General features: G+C 34.0%; 2 protein-coding genes across 4 annotated transcripts in view; one reads left to right on the plus strand and one right to left on the minus strand.

Moving 5' to 3' along the window:
• Nucleotides 1-4,319, minus strand: part of LOC120626933 — a 32,959-nt gene extending 28,640 nt beyond the window's left edge. Inside the window, exon 1 of the mRNA XM_039894744.1 lies at nucleotides 4,232-4,319. Coding sequence (XP_039750678.1) covers nucleotides 4,232-4,319 — 88 coding nt within the window. The remainder of the gene's footprint in view (nucleotides 1-4,231) is intronic.
• A 5,162-nt stretch (nucleotides 4,320-9,481) lies between these two features.
• The window catches only part of LOC120626701 (cadherin-87A), a 74,837-nt gene continuing 67,528 nt past the window's right edge, over nucleotides 9,482-16,790 (plus strand). For all 3 annotated transcript variants that reach the window (XM_039894331.1, XM_039894330.1, XM_039894332.1), the window contains exon 1: nucleotides 9,482-9,788. The gene's annotated coding sequence lies outside the window, so the exon portion shown is untranslated. The remainder of the gene's footprint in view (nucleotides 9,789-16,790) is intronic.

Consider the following 16,790-nt stretch of genomic DNA (forward strand, 5'->3'; position numbering starts at 1 on the left):
CCACGCATTCGACGCGACGCAACGTGGCGTACAGTTCGCTCTGATAACAACGCCTGCCGTAGCGTCTGTAAGCGCCTTTATCGTCTGTATGTTCAATACTGTAATCAATAACAATTATAGTCGTTTTTAATAGTAAGGTTAATCCGATGTCAGAGTACGTTTAATGTGTTAATTAAGATTTCTACGTCTACTGTACTGAGCCCGGCATCATAGATTTTTTGCTTTAACAGGCTCAGTAAAAAGGTTTTCGTTTTATTTCATTTCAATTTTCAATCTATCCGTAATTTATAGATTTGATTGAATGAATGAATGAATACACTTTTATTGTACACCAAAGAAAAAAGGTAGTTACAGAGATATAAATACACAGCAAGAGAATACAATTTGGTGGCCTTATCGCTATATAGCGATTTCTACCAGGCAACCAAAGGCGTAAAAGGAAAAAACATAGAAAAGAGGTACGTTACAGATAGATTGAATATAGAAAACGGACGTTAGGATAGTGCGGAATACCTTTGTGACACTGAGTATATGCTTTTATAACATGATACCGAAAGTAATATTAGATTAACCATTACATAAGTTAAATAATAATGTACAAAAACAAATTTAATACATCGAGGTTACTATACTATTGATGAATTTCTTAATAACAAGGATGCCTAGAAGCAAGCCGTTCCGCTTTTATCTAACACAAGATGTTAAATTGATTGTTAAAATGTAAAATAATGTTGGAAAAGAGCAACTGCTGAGTTTCTTGCCGGCTTCTTCTCGGTAGAATCTGCTTTCCGAACCGGTGGTAGAGTCACAAACAAACATTCTTGACGTTTCAAAAGTGCTTATATAGGCCTACTTGAAATAAATTAATTTTGAGAGAAGCAAGTGTCATTTTATTCCTTGAAATGCACTTAACTCCGAAGTTCGTGCTGGGGTAGGCCCAAGTCTCACTAGACTATATTAAGGCTATAATCGCTTTTTATACTCTCTATACTTCCAAACTAATATCATAAAATTGGATGTGTCTATCTTTGCTACCTACGTACAGATCAACCGCTACTGGCCTTCTTCTTGAAATTTCGTACATATTTTACATTATATATTTTTAAAGAAATAGATAAGATGAGATAGATAGAAGAAAACGTAGATAAATTAATTATTTATACCTTTATATTTAGGTAAGATTATGCTTAGATAAAACTATTTAGAAAAATTCATAGTAGAATTATATTCTATCGATTACTTTAGTTTGGAGATACAGCCGGTTAGAGGTATAACTTGCATTTTGAAAACGGACATAGAATATTTTTTATCCCGGAACTGTCACAAGGAGCTATTTACGCTGGATACAAAAAAAAACAAAACATTGATTCCTATAGGTACACAATTTAAAAGTGCTGTACCTAATTAAAAGTCTCCTTATTTATTGTTAAATATGGCAACATTTGTACAGATGTGTAGTCTTTTTTGACAGCATTTTTCTATAGATTTAAAATACAAAGATAATTTATATTTTTAATTACTAAAAAAAATTTATGGAAAACAGAAATAGAACACTTCTACGTCAGGAAAAACCAACAGTCCTGGTGTTTTTGAAAACCGAAATAAAAGGGGTCCAGTATTAAGTCTACCTAATGTGTGTTCGTTTTTATGGTAACCATACTATACATTTTTTTATCGAATTTAGAAAATGTGACGTCATTGATCATTGTGGTTTTTGCAGCAAGCTTTCATCGGCGCTCGGTAGTGATCTCTCGTAATAGACGTAATGCAACCATAACTCTTACGGATCATTATTTAGATACTTACTTTACTTTTTTTGATCTCATTGGCGGTCAGTTATGCAGATAATCTAACGAAAACATACAAAAAACGGATTTAACGCTAGCTACCTACTTCGCGGCTTAGTCGGTTTTTTGCGCATTGCATCACGTTTTTCTTAGTTCTTAACATTTTGGTTTTTAGTGTGTTTTTAACTCACTTATTTAAATCAGTTTATCTTGTATTTCCGGAGCACTATTTGGCACAAATTAATTTATAATTTCGCTGCTTGCGTTCTTGACGACGTATAAACATAAATTATTATTTATTTATTTCTTGAAACAAAATTATAACATATTTTGTAGGTTCTTCAATAAAATTTTGACAAAACTATTTAGAACGGTATGAATAAAAAAAAATGATTTTACATTCCTTTAGCATTAAATTTAGCGAAAAATTAAAAAAGACATTCTATGATAATATGTATATTTCTTGTGTGTGTATGTCACTGAACTCCTCCTAAACGGCTGGACCGATTTGAATGAATTTTTTGGTATGCGTTTGGGTGGCACCCTGGATGGTTTAGATTCACAAATCAGCCCGACAGATGGCGGTCTGCTAGTGATAATACAAAAACATGGATTACAATGAATGTTTGTAGTCTCATCATCTTACTACCATGTACACATGTTTTATGTAACGTCGCGTACGCCCAACAAGCGCCATCTATGGGCCTTCATTTGAATGAAGAAATATTTGACTTTGAAGAATATTGAAGCATCAATAACCACTCCACTGTAGTAGTGTTTGTCCAAAATGCGTCGCTTCATTCCATTTAGCAGCTGACAGTAATTATTTTACCTCTAATGTTCTAAACGTTTATCATATTATAACGGGGAAAATGGGAAAAGTTTGTGAGCTAGCAACAAACCGCGGATGTGAAGTGAGGTGTGCTCGGGGCTTTTTACTAATTTTTAGACACAATGCACTGCATGCAGTAATGGCTGAATGAGGGTTCTGTGTGTTACTAATTCTGTGATTGACTTCATTCATGTAGGCCTATCACAGACATCTATGCAGTGCCCTTAACTATAAAATTCGGTAATTTAAACTAAAGGGTTCCAAGCACAACCTGGTCTAAGATGAAGACCACAGCATACTTAGTTTAAAAAATTAACCTATCTATACCTGCATTCGAGAGTTTTATATTTTTCTGTTATATAGTCTTGTATAAAAACACAGGATTAAACACGAAAATGACTTTATCTTATAATACTTCCAATGGTTATAAAAAAATTATCAATTTAGTATTCTATTATCGAAGAATATAATCACCATCAGCATGTCAACCCATTAACCGGCCCATTACATGGCCCGGGTCTCCTCGCACACCGACAAGGGTTTAAAGCCGTAGTTCACGCTGGCCCAGTGAGGATTGGTGGACTCCACTCACCTTTGAGAACATTATGGAGAACTCTCAGGCATGCAGGTTACCTCACGATATTTTCCTTCACCATAGAAGCAAGTGATATTTTAATTACTTAATATACGACGAATAATAATATTATATATTTTGAAACCTTTTTAAAGTGGTGCCTATTGCTAAGCTAAGTATATAAGTTTTGAACTGTGGAAAGCAGCTTGGCCGATAGTCAACATTATCTACAATAAATCCGCCACTGCAGGTGTTGAACTTGATGTAATAACGGGATTTCACTCGCTTTATAACAATGTTAAGTAGGTACGCCAATTTCTAAATATTATTTGCTTTATGCCAGACTAACCTTTAGTTCACAAAATCAAAGTTATTTCAAACTCATTCTCACAGATTATACCTCTGAGGAGAATCACCCAGCTCTGAAGAAATAGCTCTTACAAAATTCATTTTATTTAGTCAAGGAACTTTTAGTGCACAAATATATTTGACTAGATATATATACCTAATTACCTATAGGTACTGACATTATACTTTTTAATTTACCTCAATATTTGGACGTCGATGAGAACGACAAAATATGCGTGAATCACTAAATGATAACATCAGATATAAGTGTTTAGTAATTGCCATATTTTTTTCCAAATAAAGAATTTGAATTTGAATTTGGATGATAGCTATACTAAATTAAATTAAATTAGGAAGATTGATTATTTTCGGGCGTAAATCAATTACGAATTTTCAACAGGAAGAACATCATTCTACACGGTTAAAAGAATCGTTAAAGGACGTCAATCATATAGAAAAATGAACTTTTTGAAAAAATATTGCGTTATTTTAAAACTATTGGAAGGTGGAGTACAAAAAATTAAATTCGGCTGATTCAGTATTGTTTTTTTTTCGGAAAATTATTTTCTTAGCGTTCCTGGAAAACAAGCAACACCTTGGTATCAAAAATCAGTACTCTCGCAGTAATTAACAATGTGAGTTGCGTGGTAAATAAATTAAAGGGTAAATAAATAAAATAAGTAACCTTACCTCTGGGACTGTAAGCTTCACAAATAGCAGCATACAACAAGAAAATAAAGACACTGTTCCATAAAACAGAATTCCACAACACTGCCATGGTTTCGGAGCACCAGCAATAATTGTTTTTTATAACATATCACACAGTTTTTAGAATGAAATTAATAAAGTTCTCAAACGCTTCGTTCTTAATACTATACCGTAGTCAATTTTGTAGCGTTGAATATTTTTTGCGGACTTTTTTTTATACACTCGTGTTTCTTAAACTACAATATTTACTTTTCTCATCGGATGATTATGCAATAGTTCTCCCAAAAAATGTCTATTTCGCGTATTGAAGTTCGTTATATTTATTTAAAATCTTGGTATAAAAAATTCTTGTTTAGCGGTAAAGGACACTTTACACTTGCTTATTTCCTTAAAATATATTAATATTTGTAATGTCACATTACATAAATTGTTACTGGATTTGTATACTCTGTTGTTTCTTTTATAGCGCTATTTTAATTTGATGTTAATGTTTTTTTTAATTCGACTGCTTTTATTATTTTAACGCGTTTTTTTTACTAGTGACGCCCGCAATGTCCGGTGTCCGAATGAGAAATGGCAGGAAAAAAGGCGCGCGCGCACCATTGTTGTTATTGGCTAACGAGTTTGTTTTTACTTTTTTCCGCGACGCCGGCGCCTGTATCCCCACTGGGAAATCTGGTCGCGCTCGGAGGCAGATGGTGATGGCAACCTTCGGCACTGAAAACAATATCAATTTACGAGTATCTCTGTCTCTACTAGTCTGTTTCGTTGCTTGATATCACGTAAGTAACAATCAATCGAAATCAATTGAAATAAAATCTTTTTCAGTATCATTAACATTTACAGCAAAAAAAACTGATAACTTTACTTATAGACGTCTACTGCTATATATATGCCTGATGCATATATGCCGAAGTTGACGTCGAGCAGGTAAGTAATTATAAGGATTTCCACACTACGTTTTTGTAACGCGGCAGGTTGCTCTTTTTGATTCCCTATGTCCATCAAGTCCAACTTCCAGCGATATGACAAAGACAACCTGTTTACACACAACTTTGTGACATCTGGTGACACACACACAGTTTTTACAGCTGTACACAGGTAAAGCTGTAAAAACTGTGTGTGTTAATTAGGAGATAGTTAATTTGTCCAGGTTCACATCCAGTCTTGTTATATGTAGAACCATTGAAATTTTACAGCTTGCTGGTTTTAAAACCCTGGTTAAAATATATTAAACAGTCGCTATATGAATGCTAAAAGAACAAACGACAGAAGATGTCTGAGCTGACTGACATAATCGTATCAAATTTAATTTAAAAAGAAATATTTCGTAACCGTAAATGTATGCGAAAATAAAATTAGATTTAAATTTGGTTCGTCTCAAAACTTTATCAGCATCACAAAAAAAACTGATAACAATATATATGTTATGATTTTATTCAAACAAATATTCCATCAATGAATTAGTAAAACCAAATAATGCGATAAGGTAAGCAGTTTGCTATTTCATAATTATGAAAATGTTGCCAACGCCTGCCCAAAGAGAGTGAAATGATTACGGGCGCGTGGCGAGTGTATAATGTATTGCAGTTGTTACGAGGCTGCGTTCTGGTAAACATCTCAAGGTCGTTAGTCATAATTATAATCTTTTACTAATATTGCCCTAAACCAGGTTGATTTATATAAAGTAGTTTTTTTCATCTTTCCGCCACTCACGTTTATAAACCCTTATGATAAACTACAAGACACATAACCACAATATATATACATTTCTCTTTTGATCTTTCTTTACCAAATACTTAATTATAATATGAATAGTTTTTATCAGAAGGCATATAAGACCCCTGACCCATACACACCTTGATAATTTCAGACAGAAATATGAAATTATAAAATTAATATATATATATATAAACTAGCTGTTGCCCGCGACTTCGTCTGCGTTTCATTTTGTTTTTTATGTGGCATTAAATTTAGTTAAAGTATTCAGTATCGCTAAGCCTTAAATGAGGGGTTTGCTGATGTCCGCTGAGGAGTTCTGTCCTCTATCTCCAAACACAGTATGGGCAAAATTAAACACATATTATAACCTCTATAGTACAAAAATAATCATTTAAATCGGTTTTAATTGGTCGGAGTTATGGTGTAAAATCGTCAAAAATTCATCCCCTCTCCCAAAGGAACCGAGCTTAATGTCGGAATAAAAAGTAACCTATATTACTTCTAACACTTCCAAAAATATGAATACAAAGTTTCATGAAGATGGGTTTAGTAGTTTTTGCGTGAAACCGTACAAACAAACTTACATTCACATTTATAATATAAGCAGGGATGTAACAATATAAATGGTATATATACTATACTATATACTTATAGAAACAAACATACATTTTACTGTTTACAGATAACTGAAATGTTTAAATAAAAACATTCAAGATATCTTTGTACTCATAATGTTAAAAATATTTTTTTACTCTTATAGAACAGCATCGCAAAAATTGACAACGATAAAAACAAAATAAATACGTTGATTACAAGTCGTTATATGCTAGATGTTGCCCGTAACTTTGTCTACGTTAGTACAGTTCTTTGCCAAACCTCTATAAATATCTAAGTGACTCTATAAATATTTAGGACTCTATCAATATTGAGGACGTTGATATTTAGGAAGGTAGAAGTTTTTACGTGCATCTCTGTTGATCGGATACATTACTTCACACTAGCAGTAAGTGCTCCAGCCTTATCCCTACTAAAATTATAAATGTCAATGTAAGTTTGTCTGTTACACTTTCACGCAAAAACTACTTAACCGATCCTCATGAAACTTTGTACACATATTCTTAAAAGTGTCAGAAGTAATAATCAGCGGACAGCAGCAGCAGCAAACCTCTCATTTAAGGCTTAGCGATACTGAATACTTTAATTTTTTTTAGGTCTACAACAAAATTTAATGCCACATCAAAAAACAAAATCAAACGCAGACGAACGACGTAGTCTAAAATAAAATAAGTAAAAGATCAAAAAGAACACCCGGCTAAGTTTGTGGTGGGCTTCTTCTTAGACCAGGGCGCGTTTGGAACCCTCGTAGCTTTAGTTTTAAGTTTACGATTGTAGTTATCGCCATCACTACTCACTGCTATGTACACATTTTGTATATAATCAACGCATCAAAAGTGCCATCTATGTGCCTATTTGAATAAAGAAATATTTGACTTGACTTGACTAAATATCACTTGCTATAAACGGTGAAGGAAAACATTGTGGGGAAACCTGCATGCCTAGGAGTTTTCCATAATGTTCTCAACAATTTAGAAGAAGAAGAAGAAAAACTTTATTGCACGTATAACATACAGGAAAAGACACATTAAGGAGTAAACAGTAAACAATTTAGACAGGCAAAGGCGGCCTTATTGCTGCAAGCAATCTCTTACAGGCAACCTTTGTACAAAGGACTTGTAATTTATAAGTTGGCTTTTTGTATTCTTTACGTTTTCAGGGAGTGTGCTCAGGAACTGTTGGATCTCGTTCCCATTTCACCATTTAGCCATCGCACCGCAAGATACCGGGTGGATATTCGTATGTTGTAAATATCCCGAAAACTCGCAGTAAGCGATTTGCGTCTTCTTTTCTTATACGCGTGGCTAGGATTTGGAACGCCCTCCCAGTTGTGTTTCCTAACTCTTACAATCATGTTAAATATATAACAAGAGTGAATAGACATCTTTTAGACAACCATGTCTCATTGTATGCCATACTTGCACTTTCTATTAGGTAAGATTGTGGTCAAACGCTGGTCTATTAACAATAAAAATATTACAAAATACAAAAAAAAGGATAAATGAAAGGGACTCTGGGATAAAGGTTTGCAACACCTGTTTATAGAGAGTGAATCGATTTAACAGCTGTGTACTTATGTTAAGGTCTAACGGGGACGCACTTAAGTAAATATCTATCAAATTGTCTCGATCCAGCGAGGTCTTCTAAGCTTTTTAACAAAAGAAAGTTTGCCTTCTGGGGATAAAAGGGAAACGAATTCAATCCTGAATATATAATATACTATACCTAAATAAAGTAGCTTATAAAGGTACCAAAAACTACTTACCTAAATTTACCTTACAATAATACAAACAATTATTAAGTAAATAAATAAATAAATATACTACGACAATACACACATCGCCATCTAGCTCCAAAGTAAGCGTAGCTTGTGTTTTGGGAACTAAATGACTAATGAATATTTTTATGAATAATACACATAAATACTTTGAATGTAAATATAAACACCCAGACACTGAAAAACATTGCAACATTGTGTGATGAGCATTAAACATTTTCCAGTAGTGGTGTTCGATTACCACTACTGGAAAATGTTTGGCACGGCTTTGTGCTCAGAAAGCAGGGTCGCTGCAAACTGCGCCAATCGGCCGTCAACTGCAATAATGAATTTTTTCTAGTCCGGTATGGTGGGTGACTTCGGTGGTGGCTAGTTACAACCCTAACGACAAATACGTGTCGTTAAGTTATTTAGCGTTTTGGTACGGTTCCGCTTAGAAACGGAATAGGGGTATGTGTTTAATACAACTGCCATACTTAACAGGTTTGGCTAATACCATCTTAGACTGCATCGTCACTTACTAGGTGAGTTCGCATTCAAAGGCTAACTTATAGTGGAATAAAAGAAAACATAATACTTTTTTGCTTGTATACGTCTATACTACAGTAGTACTACAGTAACTCAAAATACCTTTCTAAGTTGTATTTTCAAGTCCGTGAAATAAATTTTAATAGAGCTAGTTTTTATCCAGCTTGCATTATACAGCCTCTTAAGTGCTATATAGCCTCTTTTTATAAAAAGTATTCACTTTATTAAATTTCGTAATTTATAGACGGATAATATTTTTATGGTCATACACAATTGTTCTACAATTGACTCTACATATACTAGCGACATCTGTAGGACTCAAGTACACCGCAACAACGCCATCTAGCGTGTACTCGGCTTACTTTATCATGGCTAACGGATGGGTCAATACTTAACTGTCATGTTAGTTCCTCTTACCACCGCTAGTACTCGTACACCCCTATTGTTGCACTTACATACAATTGTCTATCTCTTTCTAGCGCTTATTAATAATCGACGAGTGAGTGCGATGGAGCATATCGATGGGCTCAATGCAACTTGAGGTGAACTTGTTATGATGTCAGATATCTCACGTCAGTTGCAAACGAAATAGCACCGTGGCGAGTTATTTAAGTCGAATATTTCGCAATTTTACAAAGTTTACGCGTGTTACATTCACGTAAAATAGTTTTAAAAGTGTCAATATTGTTCTAGTAGTGATGTGGGTGATAGTTTTAGTTGCTTTCCGATAGTTGTTGAAGTGTTTTGTAGTGATGTTGTGATCCTATAGTTAACGGTATTCCGGTTCTGAACTTTTGTCTGAATTTTGAGTCGAGACACACCTAGATGTAGGCTGTAACGCGGAAGGAGCCGGATGTCAAGCCATGCGTAAATTTTGATTATTTACTTTACTTAACGGTAAGTTATATTGACTTTTACACTTTACTTTTTTACTTAGCCCATTTATTATACATACTTATATGTCTTACAGCTTTTATAAATAGGTATATAGCTATTAGCTAGGCTTATGTGGAACAGTAGTTTCAGTTGTATTGTAAATAATTATAATAAATTTATAGATCTTAATTTAAATAGCATGTAGGGTAAAGTTGCATAGGTATTTATTTTCTTTACTTCGTATAAAATATCAAGGTTAGTTTTAAGCTTTTTTGTTTGAGACTACTAACTATAACTTTATAATTACTGGAGTTTTTTGAACTTTTATACCAAACTTTATTAGTAAGTATATATAAATAAAATGTATAAAAAAAGCAGACTTTTACTCGAAGTTATACCTAGTTGCTCCTGCCTACATTCAGGTAAATACCTATGTAATGAGTAAGTGAGCGAATAGGTATTTAAAATACCGCAGCATTTATGTAAGGCTTAGAATACTAGAAGACTTCGTGATCTGACTTTTATAGTTATCACGGTAAGTTACTTTTTTATAGTTACGTCGTGTTATGTAAAAATAACACTTAAGGCCTTATTGTGGTGTTATACATTTTTTTTATTTTAGGTAGTTAGTTCCATAAGATCATATGACCCTTATTGTTTAACTTTGTGGTAATTTTTTTTTTTTGGCTTGGTCGTAAAGCTTTATAGCTTCCTCCGACGGAGGGGACGTGGGACTCCGTCCTAGGGAGTATACCCAATCTAAAAACCACCACGGCATATTCTTCTTTGCTTTTTAGACGCCCGGTGAACCCGTTATATAATTCCCGGACGTCCATCAAATATCCCAAACCTGACCTAAAACCTGACGAGGAGACGATCAGGTCAGCTCGAACCCCCCCTGTATAGTGTTAGCTATACGTGCTAGTGAAGGTTAGCTAACCCAAAAAAGCCCAAGAAGCTGGTGAGCGGCAATTTGCCGAGGTCTCCTCCCCGACTACACCGGAGCGGATGTGTGTCTGAAGTCTCTTCACACATCCACTCCGCAATCTTGAATCTCACTTACTTAAAATGGCAAAATCAAGAGAGTCAAATGGAGTCGCTGCAATTTAGTTTAGGCACAGGACGGTGGAGTGTGGAAGTTCATACAAAAGACCTACCTACCTATATGCAGCAGTGGACGTCCATCGGTAGAAATTATTACGATAATGAGAAACTTGTGTTTATTGCACTAAATATTTATTTGCTAGTGCCATTTCTGTTTCAAGTCTCTGAACTTAACTAAGCTGACAGTTCGAAATAAGATGCAGTCCGTCTCACAATGTATTCCGTGGGACAAGCAATCACTAGATATTCTTGGAACAATCAGATTAGTTCAAGAGATTATAGATTCAGAACAAAGTTTTTTGATATAGGTAATTAAAGTTGTAATTTGAAATGCAGATTTTAATTTTACAAAATTCATCAGTGTCACGAGCTGCGTGATATTTTAATTAAAATTACATACCTATTCGTTTTTTAACTAGTATGTAAGGTCCAATGTTTAATCTTACGAATTCGTAATACAACAAAACAATTCCTAAATAGTAAGTAACGCACTGATCTAATGCGATTCCCCGTCCACCAATAGTTTAACTAAGAGATGTTGTAACGTTTTTTGTTATAGACATCGCCTTAATCGATTACGGCCTAGGTTTAGTGTAATCGGAAATAAGTTCTTGTAATCTTAAGATTACTTTAGCACTATACTTTTTACTACACTATAACTCCTTATAAGTCTTCTTTTACCAATATCCGTATTGTCCAGGAGCTGGCTGACCTCGATGTTTACGTGACTATGTTCAAGGGCGGCAAATTTTAACAGCTTTACTTACGAAGTCCATTCGCAGATAAATGCAGACTGACTTGAAAACGTGTCATAACGTCAAATCGATGCGAGGTCGATTGGGCAAAACAAGCGAACCGATATAAACATAAAGAGCTGTTTAAGCATCAAGACACATTCGTTCTCACGCGGCAAGGCTTTAGCGGTGGCTATGACATGTAGCAACAAATGTTTCTTGACATAATGTTTGGGCAAGTAGGTACCTACGTTTAGTGTTTGACGACCTTCCTGGCGCAACGGTGTGCGCCGTGAATTTAAGCAGGAGGTCGCGGGTCCGATTCCCGGCAGGGGATTTTGGGAATTTATAATTTCTCAATTTTCTCTGGTCTGGTCTGGTGGGAGGCTCTGGCCGTGGCTAGTTACCACAGTTACCACCCTACCGATAAAGGAATACTCAACAGGTTAACCCGCTACTATTTAGACTGCATTATCACTTAACTTTTAGTGGAATTAAAAAAAAAACCTGCGTTTAGTTTTATTATATTTCGATGTTCGATTGGCGCAGTGGGCAGCGACCCTACTTTCTGACTGCAAGAAACACATCCTGCAAAGTGTTATGTGTCCATCAACCTTCTCTCACAATCCGATGGAATTGGGCTGTTGTCTACCACGCTGGCCACACGCATTTTGAGAACTTTGTAGAGAACGCTCAGGCATGCAGATTTCCTGACAATGTTTTCCTTAAATTAAAAATACTTTAAATAAATAGCTTTGAAATGTTAGGGGTGCGTGCTTGAACTCAGTCCCCTCGAAGGGGGTAGTAGTTTCAATTGTTGTCATATATGACGAATCTTTTATCCGTGTATGCTGCAGAACTAAGTATTTTCGTTTTAGGTCTGCAGCATGTGGGGCGTGTGCCCTATTGAAGTTTAGCATCTAACGTTATTCCTAAAACGATTATAGTACCCAACAAATTCATTCCCTCATTATTGTACAATGGTTTTTACTTGTTTGTCATTCGTTAACGGGAATTTAATACTCTTCTTCTTTAAGACCTAAGTTATTAGCCTCAAACCATTGAAGTACTTTAGTGAGACATGTTTACATAGTCAAGATTTGTTTCACGTCGTTTAATTTCGAAAATCAATGATGTTGTTATCAGCAAACAATACTATCCCGTGCTTGTCGCTAGCAAGGTAAGGAAGGTCATTCATGTAAATGAGGAACCGAAAAGGCCCTGATATAGATCCCTGGGGGACACCTTTTTTCACAAAAGTGGTACAGTTATAGGCTGATGATGAGGCTTGATGATGATTACTTAGAATTACTAAAGATAGAATATTTATATATATATGATAGCTTTTTAATTGAAAGATTCGCTTAGCGGATGAGATTTGAATCTAAAGTCTTTAGATAGCAGTCAGTACTAATATTCTTCAACTTTTACCTGTAATTATGGATATCACTACTGAATCCATACAACTTGTTTGATTACATTAACTTTGGGTGTATGTTGCTTTTAGGTAAATATGGATTCGCCGATTGAGACCTTCACGGAATAATCAGGGGCCAGTGATGAGTCATTTTGTTCTCCTAATTTCTGAATTAAATTCTTCAAATTACTACACGCTAACAACGTCATTATGCCTTTAATTAGTACAGGTAGTATTGCGGTTGAAATAACTTAAACTATTAATAATCTACGTAATTTTTCACAGCGATACGTTATTCTTGACCAGATTTCAGACTAAATGGTCGTCCGCTTTAGGTACCCCAGTAGAACTACCATGCGCTACGAGATAATTATCTTTACCCGTTGCTCGATTTTTTTCTATGGAAATAGATGAGATAATGGGTAAAGATAAAACTCTCGTGGCGCGCAGGATAGCACTACATATGGGTACAATTTTCACAATAAAAAATAATTACAAAGTTACCGGTAACGTACATTTGAAGTAGGTACTTCCTTTTCTATTAATATTTTGGGATAAAATAAAAATAACAATAGTCGTGGGTCGATTACCGAGTATTTTGATTGTTCAAACTTGTATTTATTTCATTTTAACATGTCACATTGAACTTGTAGATATGCTTAAAATTTAGGACTACAATAATTTCATTATTTTAACAATATATTAATGTTTATGTACAATATTGAACAATTATATAAAATAATATTATATATTCTGAGATTATTGTTACATCTAATAGTAGTAATTTTTATGGGAATTTAAACTATTTCTTTTATTATATATTAGCCTTAGTTGTGTTCAAATGTACTCGTGAAAATTACATGTGTAAAATTGTACGCCAGAAATGGCTGAATGCATTTATTATTTTTTGTGTACGGAACAAATATATAACAACATAAATAATCCGGGATCGACGACTCCTCGCAACCCATCTTATATTTGGTTAAGAAAAACGTTTCCTAGCCAACACAAACGGTAAACATGCGCGTTTACAACAAAGACGCACTACGTTAACCTAAAGAGTTATTTAAAACCAATATGCAAGACACCACGCGCTGGTAACTGTTTAACGACCAATGCGCAGTAAGATCTTCGGTGTTCTTTTTACGTGACATGACTTATACTTTAAACTTGGGTGAAAAATGTCCATGCCCGATGAATTTGGAATTATTTGAATTGCTAACGATAGCGGTACTAAGAGTAGCGAGCGATCAGTTTCTGAAAGGCTGAATTTGATCTGATTAGTGAACCCCCGTTTTAATCGTTGATCTTTCAAATTAGATATAACAGGTTATTTGATTAAATTAAGATTAAAGTCGTCTAATGGGTAAAAGAAAAATCTCTTCAAATCACTAATTATATATAATAATAAATAACTTAATAAATTAAAAAAAATCGTTACAAAATTACCACGAAAATAAGAAGGAAACAATGATTTTATTGCATAGTTTTCTAAAGTAAAACTTAATAGTAATCACTTATAAAAAAAATCATAAACATAGTTATAAATCTAAGGCAATAAATAAACCATCGTAACTCGTACTCAGGGCGTAGAAGGAATTAATGGAAAATAATTTAGTAATGTTTTAATTATTTGCTTAATGACATACCTTGCTATATTGATATTATGATGCTATTTTTTACATCTCTAACTAAATTATTACTTGTCAACTTTGACAGCAGTAAACATAATTATGATAATAGATCGTCGATTTGATCAGTCTTTCAAAAGCTGGGTTAAGTAACCTACTTCGCTAAGGCTATTTATTAGTCATATACAGCCTTCCGCTTGCAAACGTGATCATTGAAATTCTTTCGTCGTTGACGTCCTATAAGCTAAAATACATAAATCTACTGACCTAGTTTCCTCGAAAGCTCAAAATCTGTCACTATAACATTTCAAAAACCGCACTCCCACACATATAGTTTCGAAAGTCACAACCAAAAACACTCGACACAAATTTAAAAAAAAATAAAAAACGATTATTATTTTTTTATAACTATTATTTTTTTTGAACTATTTTTTACTTACAATCTAAACAATATTATTATAATTTTTTTGTGTAAAATATATTCAAAACCAAAAACAAATTCAGAAAGTAAACTTTTTTAATGTATTAATAATTAATACGATTTATTTAAATAAATAATAGGGTAAAAAAACTAAATTTTAAATTACACAATTACACTTATAAAAACTTTATAAGTGTAATTTAATTGTTGTAATTTGCTTACAGATAAAATACACAATTTTTACCTAGCCTATGAAAAGTGGCGTGCATAGAGGGTATGAAGAATATCTCCAGTACGAGTTATAATTACTTAAGGGTAATGAAATGAAATGAAATGAAATGAAATTTATTCGCTGAATATGAGCTTACATAGGGTCTTATTATAATATAACATTCCTCCATATTCTACTATTAAGCATGCGAAATGTAAAATGCACAACAAGAACAATCATTACACATGTCTGCATAATCTTGTTGAGCAAGCATTGAAAAGTTATTTATTTATATCAATGTTATCATAATAATGTCAAAATAATATCATTTTTAATTCGAAGTCAGAAGTTCGGTAGTTCGAAGTTCGGTAGAATTTTAATAACTCTTACAATGTCTATCCTTAAGTTTTTTATAACTCGTACCGGAGATGTTCTTAATTTTATATCATCTGCATAATAATAATAAATAATAAAAATAATTTATTAAATAGTGGCTGAAATCATAGCTTAGTACTGTTTGGTTGAATCTATGATACCTAAACTGAGTAAAAACTCGTACAATAGATATCAGTGGTCTCCCCTATATAATTATTTTTGATACAAAAACATAAGACTATGACAAGTATATTTTATTTTGAGTATGGATTCCTGAGCATGCCCTGTGCATGCCCTCTATGCACGCCACCGCCTATGAATGAATCACTACTTATTTCGAGAATAGTTTCTAATAGCCTTTATACTCTTCAAGGATTATGAAGGCAGGTATAATAGTGGTGAAAGCAGACGACCTTGTGACTCGCGCGGAGGTCTGCGTTGACATTCAAAGACTGACTAGCTATGCCGGCTTGTATTACCATTCTCTGCATGAGTGTAATGAGATTCGATCATCACTGCAAAAAAAAAACCATAAAAGAACCTACTTTATAAAACAACTAAAAACCAAGAATCATATATTTTCTACATTAATTCGGTGCCAAGAAAAATTTCATGCCTAGGCCTATGCATATAGGAAGGAAATTCTGAAAACGAATCTGCAAATAAACGATTTGAATTTGAATTTAAAAAGAAAAAGGAACATTCTGACGTTTGAAAAGTGCTTCAGACTACAATCTCACCAGGTGGTAAATGATGATGTAGTCTAAGATGGTAGCGGGCTAACCTGTTAGGGAGTATGGCAGTTAATATAAGTCCATACCCATAATCAGTTTCTATGCGACATAGTTCCGAAACGCTAAATCGTTTAGCGGCACGTCTTTGTTGGAAGGGTGGTAACTAGAAGCCTACCGCAGGACCAGACCAGGGAAAATTGGCCCTGCCAGGAATCGGAATTGGAAGAAAGAAATTTTTTGTAGTGTGACATAACACATGAGCATGTTTTTTCCGAGGTTTTGCCACATTTATTAATAAGATACATATATTTAAGAATAGAATTTGATAGGGACTTCGCAATCAATAATCATTAAATAATCTTAAAAGTTGGGAATTGCAATAGTCACTGTGATGAT

The sequence above is a fragment of the Pararge aegeria genome, chromosome 10 (genome assembly GCF_905163445.1).
Source record: "Pararge aegeria chromosome 10, ilParAegt1.1, whole genome shotgun sequence".
NCBI classification, from domain to species: Eukaryota; Metazoa; Arthropoda; class Insecta; order Lepidoptera; family Nymphalidae; genus Pararge; species Pararge aegeria.